This window comes from Wasmannia auropunctata, unplaced genomic scaffold (genome assembly GCF_000956235.1).
Source record: "Wasmannia auropunctata unplaced genomic scaffold, wasmannia.A_1.0 LD320605.1, whole genome shotgun sequence".
Lineage (NCBI taxonomy): Eukaryota > Metazoa > Arthropoda > Insecta > Hymenoptera > Formicidae > Wasmannia > Wasmannia auropunctata.
This window is the reverse complement of record NW_012042285.1, coordinates 16,155-27,533: the sequence shown is the minus strand read 5'-3', so window position 1 is coordinate 27,533 and position 11,379 is coordinate 16,155. Positions and strand designations below refer to the sequence as shown.

The 11,379-nt window shown below is 27.7% G+C and overlaps 1 protein-coding gene and 1 long non-coding RNA gene across 3 annotated transcripts in view; one reads left to right on the top strand and one right to left on the bottom strand.

The window, feature by feature from the left end:
• LOC105460511 overlaps window positions 1-4,544 on the top strand; it is a 17,434-nt gene extending 12,890 nt beyond the window's left edge. For both annotated transcript variants that reach the window (XM_011706962.1, XM_011706961.1), the window contains one exon: window positions 1,850-4,544. In XM_011706962.1, the coding sequence (XP_011705264.1) occupies window positions 1,850-1,949 (100 nt within the window). In that variant the 3' untranslated portion in view covers window positions 1,950-4,544. The remainder of the gene's footprint in view (window positions 1-1,849) is intronic.
• A 2,528-nt stretch (window positions 4,545-7,072) lies between these two features.
• Window positions 7,073-10,416, bottom strand: LOC105460509. Its single transcript, XR_975838.1, has 2 exons — window positions 10,090-10,416; window positions 7,073-7,285 (listed from the first exon to the last, which is right to left on the bottom strand). It is a non-coding gene; the product is annotated as an uncharacterized LOC105460509 (long non-coding RNA).
• Window positions 10,417-11,379: the final 963 nt, after the last annotated feature.

The following is an 11,379-nucleotide window of genomic DNA, read 5'->3' as shown; positions in this document are numbered from 1 at the left end:
TTAAAATTCCTATAAAAACTCGAAAATGAGTATTATTACTATAACTGTCACAAAAGCAAACTTTACAGGGTAAAAAGGTATTTTTTTGTCGTTTTTGTGCACTATTAACCGGAAAATCGTAAAATAAACTTTAGGACAAGGAACGAAATTTTTTTTGTAGAGCCGTGTTATCTATTTAACATTTTATAAGATATTTATTATGGTATCTTTTGAAATTATTGTTGATATATGACATGATATAAATTAACAACAATTCCATATAATGGAATTAAAAAATAATAATCATATAATCATATAATCATATAATAATAATTATATTCATGTATATTTATCGTTTGTAATTTTTATTTTAAAAATGAAGTAATATTGATTTTTTTAATAGATAAATTCAAGTTTATATATGTAAAAAATGAGAAAATTAATGATAAACAATGAGTAATAGAGACATTTTTATAAATTAAAAATGTATTTTAATTTCAAATAATTGAGTACAATAAACATTTTGACCTTAGTTTCAACGTTAAAATATTAACACTAATAAAAATTTAATAGCATAAAATTTATAATAAAATTAAAAATAAATAAATTAATAAAATGGAAATTAAAAAATATAAACATAAGAAAGACTTCTCAGGTGAAATAAACATACGTTTACACTTTTATATAAATTAGAAAATTATTAGTATTTATTTATATAATATTTTTGTCATATATTGAATATAAGTTATCATTGGAAAAAATAAAATATCTTTAAGGTTTTTTTTTAATTTACATTTATTCATATTCATAAAAAGTAAAATATATATTCATAATAAGAGTTGTGGTATGTATAAATATTTAAAAGAACGAGTATGTACAAAACGAAAGAGTATGTATAAAAATTTAAAAGACCAATAAACGAGCTAAGATTTAGGTTAAAAAATACTAAATATATTTTTTATTAATCTGTTGTAAAATTGACAAGATGGAATGTGTCTCGTATGTATTAAAATAAATGCTTATGTGTAAACATATAATTTTTAATTATAACAGTGAAATAAACATAACATTTGTTGTGTATATGTATATTAAATTTTAAAATAATATAATATAATAAAGAAAAATAAACTTATAAATTTTTTGTTAAAAAATTCATATTTTTTAAATACACTGCTCAAAACAATTATGGCATAGAAAAATTTTGAGCAAAAATTGGTCAACTTTGGTTAACGGTAACTCCGCGAAAAATCATCGTAAAATGATGAATTTTTTTTCAAATAAAAGCTTGAAATCTCTACTTTAAGGTCGACTCACAGTATTTTAAAGTAGAGATTTCAAGTTTTTATTTGAAAAAAAGTTCATCATTTTACGATGATTTTTCGCGGAGTTACCATTAACCAAAGTTGACCAATTTTTGCTCAAAATTTTTCTATGCCATAATTTTTTTGAGCAGTGTAGTTTATCCGTTTCTAAAAAACAATATAAAATAATTTTTTTTCTGAGAACTTTATTCTATAAAATGTTAAAAATTAATAATAATTATAGTATTTGGCTTTTTATATAGACTAGCACTACAGCGCGCTATTTAGCTGAACTTTTTACTTTTTACTATTACTTACAATTACACATCAACCTCAATGTACGCAACTGTCAAAATATGCAATGACAGCTGTTCATGAAGTAAGCACAGCGAGACAACCAATCAACGTCGTACTGAATAGAATTAACAATAAATTTCGAGACTTTTCGACTTCGACTTAACATGCCCTTTTTTTTAGATATAGGAGGATTCGACTTCGACTTAACATGCCTTTTTTAGATAGGAATATTTGTTAATTGTAGAAATTTATAAACTTTATTATAATTTCAGGTTGGGATTGGCTACTAAACAACAATGTGAAAACGCTTTAAAGGAGACTAAGTACGACGTAGAAATGGCAGCTTCGTTGCTGCTCGATCAGGCCAGATGAAAAACAATTAATGTCCTGAGATCTCCTTTGACATAGCTTTAACTCTGCATATGCGTTTATTTACGAAAAAAAGTAATAAATGAAAACTATTGTGCTGAGGAAGCAAAGATTGATCAGAGGTTACATATGAATATCTTTTGCATTCCGATCACAATTTAGCGATTAGTCGATGCCTATTGGGATGAAATAAAAACTGTTTTTGCGCATAATCGACACGTGATACTGGTAAAAATACCACCAATGACATTATTTTTAAGATATAACAAATATAATTCTGAAACTGTGATATGTTATTGATTTTTATCTGGATTTACGATCTTATGAAAGAACTTCTACAGTTCTTGCGATAAAACATTGTATTTTTATTTACAGCAGATAATGATGTTAAAATAAGGTTTTGAAATTAAGTATAATATTAAATTACATACAGACTCACTCTGTTTGATAACCTTAGTTCAATTTTTTATCAACTGTTTGTCGAATACTTGAACAATAAATGATAAGAGGACTAATAAGTCTACGCGACTAATCTCAGTGTACAATATTCTTATTAAAAATTATCAATTTTATTTAATTTTCCACGGATATTTTGGTTCCATTTCGAATTACCTTCAGCATATAATAACGCAAAAATTCAAAAATTTTCATAGTAAAGTTGGCTAAGTTACCTCCCCATTATCAATCCTGCGTTTCTGACACATGATTTAGAAAGTCAGGTGGCAATAAACAAATTAACTGAACCGAAATTCGGTCAATTCCTTGAATGCCAAGGAGTGCAGATTTATAAACAGTCAAGACGTATAAATTTGCTAATCGTGTTAATATAAAATTCGCAAAGCAAAGTAATAATTTGATTCGCACGGAAGTCAACATTAAAATAAATCAGTGACACAAGATTATTAATCATCATTATAATCATGATAATGAGGAGGTACTTAGCTAACTTTATCATAAGGATTTTTTAATTTTTGCGTTATGTGCCAAAGATAGCCCGAAATGGAACCGTAATGTCCATAGAAAATTGATAATTTTTAATTAAAAAAATATTGCGCGTTGATTATTGCATACACTCTCATTAGTCCTTTTATCTCATTAGTCATTTATTCTTGACATTTTCGAGAGTTTAGTATTAATTTATAATTTGAGCAACTAGTCTAGCTGGCTGAATTTTTACTAAGGTGTTGCTATATATATTTCTCCAAATTTATAATATTTATTCATAAATAATCATTTTTAACAAATAAATTAGAAAATCCATTGAAAACGTATATGTCAGCAAGCATGTAATGTTAGGCGCATAATCCTCAAAGAATTAATGCTTTTATATACATCAAATAGTGAAATGAATTGATTTAAAGAAAATGTAAACATATTTAATTTTTTTTCACTACAAATAACCATTATAGTACACTGCCAATATCCATATGTTCGCCTGCAAAAGCAAAGCGAGATTAAGTTACAAGTAATGACGTTTATATATGTTGTCAACAATTAAGTTGTAAGATATGAGTCTATCACATTTTTGCGAAGTAACGAGTTTAATCTTTGTACATGGCAAAGCACTATCGCGGCTTCTACTCGCTCACATAGCAATAGCGTTTTCCGATTATATGTATTTTTATTACGTCAATCGAGTCTTCACGTAAAAGTATTAAAGTAAGTTTACCGAAAAGGATTCTTTACGAAATCTTTCGTGTTTTAGATCAAAATATGTCGGAATAAAACATGAAATATTTCACAAACTAATGGAATAAAATATATCTCGCTTTTATCCTGTTTTAATATTTTGATGTATAGAATGACCAGCAAAATCGAAATATGTGCAAAAATATTTCATTAGAAAAATTGATAACATTGATAATGTCATCATAAGATATATGCTATAAAAACATTTTATTTTCGTGCATTGTTTTTTTGAAACTTGAACTTTTATTCGAACGGTTTTTAAAAATTGCTTTTAAATATACTCTCGATATAATTGTGAGGTTTCTTTACTTTTTATATACATATATGTATATATGGGTCATCCATACGAAGACACAAATGGTTCTGTCCAAAACATGGTTTGATCTATTTTAAACGTACGAATATGTCAAATGTTAGCTTATTTTATGTAGAATCGAAAGTCATCTGGCGATTTTGGAAAATTCCAAAATGGCGACCATGACGGCGTAGTCTGTTGTGTATGAATTTTTTTTGAACAAATTTTAATTACCGAAGCACAGAGAGCTAAATATTTTTTCTATTTCCATAAATTAAGGTTTTTAGGGTCGCTGAATACGAATTCGCAGTCATAATTGTGAAATTAATTATGTATCCAACATGACAGCCAAATTTAGCCAATTTCCAAAAATTATTTTTTTTGCACAAGACTCAGCAAATAGGGAATTTTTTTTATTATTATGATGATGTTATTTTTTGAAGTTATTAAAACAAAATTCGAAGTACCGAATTCAACATAACAATATATGGCATATGGCCAATCCTAATTGCAAGGTGGAAGAGTTTTTTACGATTACGTTATCAATTGGCCCCTGTTTTATTGGACCTCTGATTGCAAATTATCACATTTTATTCAAAGTTCGAGATTGTAAATCCAAAATGGTGAATGAAATATGAAAATTGCATAATTAAAAAACAAATTTTGATAACTTTTTTCGTTTAACAAAGTTGGAGACTCAACAGATTTTATTTTTATTTTTTATGATTAACTAGTTATTTTTACTTTTTTGTTTTTTCCTTTTTAATAAATTAAATTAATTTTAATACTATGATGTTAATTTTTATTTATAATATTTAAACATTAATTTTGCAAGTGACTATTAGAATATTTAGAATTTTTTATTGTTAATTTTGGTTTTAATACTGGTATGAAACAATAATCAAATTAATTATTAAATTAAAGTTTGAATCTTATAAATGAAAATTAACATCAAGTATTAAAACTATAATTTCATTTATTAAAAAGAAGGAAAAAACAAAAAATAAAAATACTTAAAACAAATCATAAAAAATAAAAAATATGTAAAAAAACAAGAAAGTAATGCGGGCAACAGCCTGAAAATCTGTTGATAGTCTCAATCTTGTTAAACGCAAAGGGTTATCAAAATTTATTTTTTAATTATACAGTTTTCATATTTTATCTACCATGACGGATCAACAATCTTGAACTTCAAGAGTAAGATGGTAATTTTCAATTAAAGACCCAATAAACCAGTGCCCACTTATTAACCAAAATTTTCCTAACTTGAAGATTAGTTGCACTGGTCATATTCCACCACCATATTAGATTAGATCGGGACTTTGAATCACGCTTTAATAACTGAAAATTCATTATTAGCGACCCAAAAACTCTTGTTTGCTGAATCTTGTTCAAAACAAAAAAGTTATTTGGAAATTGGGTAAATTTAGCCACCATGTTAGATTTGCCATTGTGAATTTCAAATTATGATTGGATTTGTCTTCAGCAACCCTAAAAACCTTAATTTATGGAAATAAAAAGAATTTTTAGTCCTTTGTATTTTGATGATAAAAGTTTGTTCCAAAAATTCTTTGATGACAACCTAGTAAGGACGCCATCATGGTCGCAATTTTAGAATTTTCCAAAATCGCCAGGTAACTTTCGATTCTACGTAAAATAAGCTACAATTTGAGTATTTGTACGCTTAAAAAGGGTATGTTTAAAGGGTACGTTCAAACCATTTGCCATAACCTTAGTGACGCCCCTCAAGGTTAAACTGATAAGATCAATAAATAGATTTTTTCAAACCCTATAATTTTTGTTTAAAAATTTTTTTGAAAAACGTCTCCCTTCCGAATTAATTCGCCGTTCTGATCTTTCTTAAACACCCTGTATATAAAAAGTAAAGAAACCCCACAATTATATCGAGTATATGTGTACACGCACGCGCACGCACACACACGCACGCGCACACACACACACACACACACACACACACGATTACAAGATTATGTGTATGTATGTGCGTACATGTACGTGTGTGAACGCGTGTGGATGTGTGGACGCATATGGATACGTGCACACGCGTGTGTGTATAATCTTGCAATCTCAAAAATGACCTTGAGAAAAAATTTTGGTTTATATATTTACTCTTTTCAAACAAATAAATTTTTCTTCTATTTTTTTCACATTATTAAAAACAATCGAGATGTTTTAAATTCTAAGTGTTCAAATTAGGTAACTTAACTTTTACGTGCGTGCGTGCATGTGTGCATGCATAGGATGTTAATTGCTGATTTTAATTTTAATTGCTGAAGGTAAATATTTTGAAAAATATAAAAGATACAGAAAAGTTTGCTATTGAATTTTAATACAAAAAAGCGATTTCTGATAAAGTTATATGGTCTGAAAAAGGACAAATAATAGTAAAATCAATTTTCGAGAAAAAAATCGATTTTTTAGAGTCACATGAAGATCCTTGACATTTTTTAATGAAATTATATTATTTTTAAGATGATAATTCTTGTAGTTATTTTGTATATAAAAAAATTAAAATAAAAAATCAATAGTTTAGAGACAATATACTTTATTGTAGCACATTTTTACATAAATATGAAGTATCTCGAACTATTCATTTTTTGATAACTATACTTTAATACTTATTTATATACAGAATAACTAGAAGAATCATTAAAATCATATAATTCGATTAAAAAGAATTATTTGTGACCTTAAAAAACGATTTTTTTTTTTAATTAATTTTTATTATTTGTCTCTTCAATATAATTTCATCTGAAATATTTATCTTCAATAGTTATTGGAATATTTACCTGCGGCAATTAAAATGAAACACCCTATCTATACGTGCGTGCATGCCTGCGTGTAAACACACGCACACACGCGCGCGCATGTACATATACTAATTTTGAAATTTGTGCTATAATTTATGGCATTAATTTTATAAAAGATTTTATTATTATAACAGAAAAGCTAAAAATTCTAAAAAAATTGATTTTTAAAAATTTACAAAAAATTAGAAAGAATTGGACAATTGGAAAAAAGATCTGAAATGTTATAATGCAATTGAAACTTAAAGTTCTAGACTAGAGTATTTCTAAGTTGTTCACGGACTCAATAATCTAAAGACCTAAGAATTCAAAAATTTTAAAATCTAGGATGATCAAAAGATCATAAGGAATTTTTTAATTCAATAATTTGAAGATTTACAATGTTTAGATGTATTCGAAATTCAAGAATTTTTGCACGTACGAAAAATTTGCACGTACTGAAGAATTAACCCTAGGTATACATTCTGGATCTCTGAAATTCTAACGAAATGTGCTTTCCTTTTAGCGTCATTTTATTTTTGTTGTCACTGGAATATTGAAAAAAAGACAGAATTACGCTTGTGTCGCTAAATGGAAAACGCCTGAAATTTCGAAATTTTATTACAGCTAGAATTAGTAAATAAGATCATGTTTTTCATCATACATGGATCATATTTATTATGCCATATAACACACAAAAATAATTTTTTTTACATAAAAATCAGTATGTCCATGAAAGACAAAATTTAGCATAGAAATGCATTCCATTCCGCGAGATTATTTCCGTTTTTTAATGCACATTTGAAGTTTGATGGAGGTCATTTCGGCCACAATGTAAGATGAAATTTTGCAATTATTCGAAAATCATATATTTCCGTGTAAAATTGGTCACTGAATCCGAAAATGATAAAATTAAAGCGATTGGAGCAAAGTAAAATAACGAAAAAAAAAGTATTTTTAGTCGAAAATTATTCCAATTTTTTCTTTTTTTTTACATAGTTATTACATTTTCTTCATTAATATTTACAAAGAAAATTAAAGAAAGACCGAAAAAAGAGAAATTTTTGAGTGATTTTTTATTAAATCATTGATTAATGCATTTTGCTCTGCTTAAATCTCTTTATTATTTTTGGAGCAACTAATTGTACAGGAAAATATACGATTTTCACTCGCAAAATTTCATTTTACATCAAAGCTGAAATGACATCCTTTAAACTTCAAATATGTATTTAAAAAAAACGCAAATAACGTGATCTCACACAGAACGATACGCACTTCTATATTAGATTTTGTCTCTATTTTTATATCAATTTCTTCGTATGTGAAAAATACTGTTATATGGTGTTACGACCTTAAACTACTTTTGAGTGAATAAATATTTCTTAGTTTATTTACAGTTAATTTTAGAAAAATATGGTCAAAATATACAGATCATTTTTTCGAGTATGAATATGAATATACTATAATAAAAAGACTGGGTGAGATCCTCAGATCCTTGTGTAGTAACTAAAATAAAATCGTATATGAAAAATAAGTGTATGCCTAGGGTCAATAGATAAAATTATTTTGTTCTTAATAATTAATAATATCGAACAAAAATTCGCACAAATATCGTATATCCAGATAAAGATTAGAGGACTTATTATTAGACGGTATTATTATCACATGACATGTAGCCTTTTTTCTTGTATTCATCGAAGAATATTGAGTAATTTTATTATTATTACTCTACATAAAAGTGTACATAATATTAGTATAATTTAAGCTTTTAATATATATTGTACTCTTTTTTGTCTCTATTTCCTTTTTGTTTGATGAACAAATAAATAATACAGATGAATAAGAAACTACATATTTGAGTTATTAATTTACTAAAAAAAAAAAGGAAAAATATAGAATTTTTTATCTTATTTCTATTTCCATTAATAAAAAATCCGTGTTATGTTGAAGTTGTATCTGAATCGAATTCATTGTTGCCTCTTTTCCGCGATACCAATTGGTTGTTCTAAGCTCGATTGTGTCACGTTCGACTTCCGTATTTTTCCATTTGTGTCGTATTGGCGCGCGCTACGCGCGCGCATGTTTTGTCTAATTATATAAATCTTTAATTTCTTTATATTTAGTATAAATTGTGTGAACATCTGAATAATAAACAATTAAACAGTTTCTGTTTAACAAAAGAAATCCTAAACTGATGAAATTACCGACACAGTGTAATATAGGGTTTCGAATTGGTTGCACAGAATAAAAAATCTTTTTGCACAATTAAAGAATGCACAAAAAGGGTGCGATGGTCGATTTATAATAAGAAAATTGACAAAAAATAAAAAAATTACCTTATATCTGTTTTTGCTGTTATTGCTGTCGACTCGTACATTACAGCTGTCACCTAACGTCAATATTTCCACTTTATAAAAGTTATATGGCTTATATGTTCAAAATGCGACCTCTTCTGCGGATTACTGGCACAAACAATACTACGTGCTTTTGAATTTACGATTGTTTATTTAAGAAATGAGACCTTGCGCTACACTTTTCATCTATACGTATGGTTAGCTAATTGCAAGATACAAAATGGTAAACAAAGCATCAATTACGTCTAATAGTAGGTGACACATTGTGATAGACCACACTTCAATATGATAGATAAGGACAGATGTATGTACATACGCGTTTGAGTGAAATAGAACGATATAAAAGATATCACTATTATTAATGTTTTTGGAATTATGGTTATCAGTACGGCGGCTAATTTTTTTGTTTAATTTCGTTAACACCACATGAAAGTATCAATTTTTAACTTTAAAATCCATTTTTATTTATTATTATAATATGATTTCTTGTTTCCGAGATATATGTATAGCAATTTCAATACAGTTCTTTTTCTCATATATGTAACACTATCCGACAAAATTCAATTTTTTTCTTTTATTATAAGTGAATAATCATTTCCAACAGTTCCGATGTATTTCCATCTGCTAAATGAATTCATTAATAAAAGTTGGCTATCACGTCACAATTTAAAAAAAATGCGTCAAAGGAGCCGAAGACGATCACAATTTCATTTTTTTGAAAATTGTGACGTGGTAGCCAACTTTTGTCAACGGATTCGTGTTTAACAGGCAAAAATACGTCGAAAATGACCATTGTCACACTTGTGACGCAAAAAAAGGATTAAATTTTGTCCCAGTGTTCAAAAACTAACAATCCATTTTTTTTTTAAATACAAGTAAGAAACAAAATCTTTCAAATTATTTTTCACAAAAGAAGATCTGTGTAAATGATGAACAAAACAATTAATTAGATCTTGAAATGTCTAAATTGTCTTAAAATTTAAATCATTCAAGCGTACTTTTGAAATGTGCATCCTTCAGTAATATACATATGTTCACTCTGCTTTTGTTTCACTCGCATCATCCGTCATGGGATTTAGAATACGATGATTAGGCCACGAAGTTCGCGCATACGGATGTGAAAGTCTACGAGATTTCATCGCAAAGAGCAGAACGGAAAACATTTTTGCAGTCGCAGAAGCGAAATTGTATTCGCGGTGCGTGCAACACATTCTTCTACATCGTGAGAAAAAAAGGATTTAAAGTGACGTGATCGTTCAATGCACAAAACATCATAAACAATTGATTGTGATCAAAATTTTCATATAGTATGTTCTTTTTGAAGAGGGTGCATGCACTTTCTTAAACCCCATCTACATAAGTCGCAAACGCACAACGCAAAACGCGGAGAAAGAAAAGAAACGTCAAAAAAAAGAAAAGAAAGAGAGAATGTCCGCGTTTGCGTTTTGCGTTTGCGATTTATGTAGATGGGTCTTTACAAGATACATCTTCCCTCTTTTTCTTTTCACGTTGGAGAAAACAAGAAAAGAGACGAACGGCATGCACTGGCTTAAAAAAGAACATACCAATAATAAATATTATAACATGAAAAAATAAAAGACAAAAAAATTAAAATTTGTTAAATGTGTATATATTCATATACACATATATATCTCAATGTCAACTAGATATAAAATAAATTATCTTAATTGTCATATATAATAAACAGAAACTTTTTTATCTAAAAATATCACGTATAAAGAATAGAAAAAAGAAAAAAATAAATACATCTTTATTGTCAGGTAAAGTAATTTTCCAAACAAATAAAAAAAAGAATTATAGAAAATTGATTTCAAATATACGCAAAGCAATGCAATAATATATACAATCAAATAATGTATACATCAAAAGAAGATTGCATATATTGCATTGCTTTGCATATATATATTATATATATATATATATATATATATATATATACACATACATATACATTTATCGTCTTTAGCTATTTAATCTTGGTAATAGCGTCGCACGCCTGAAATAAGACTTCATCCTTTGTGCCGTGAGGACTGTAAACGTCCTTCTAATGGGAGCTTTATTTCGCATTGAGTAACGCACCGTGACGACGCGCGTAGTTCCGTGCGACGTATTTTTCGATGCATTCGCGCGCGTGTGCAGCGGCAACATTAATGTTTCACAATGGTGGATACTCACTGGTTATTGCAAGCAGTGTGATGCTACATCCCAGATAATGTCGGTACTTAATAATTATTTCACTCGCACAACACTTGCATAAAGTCTCTATG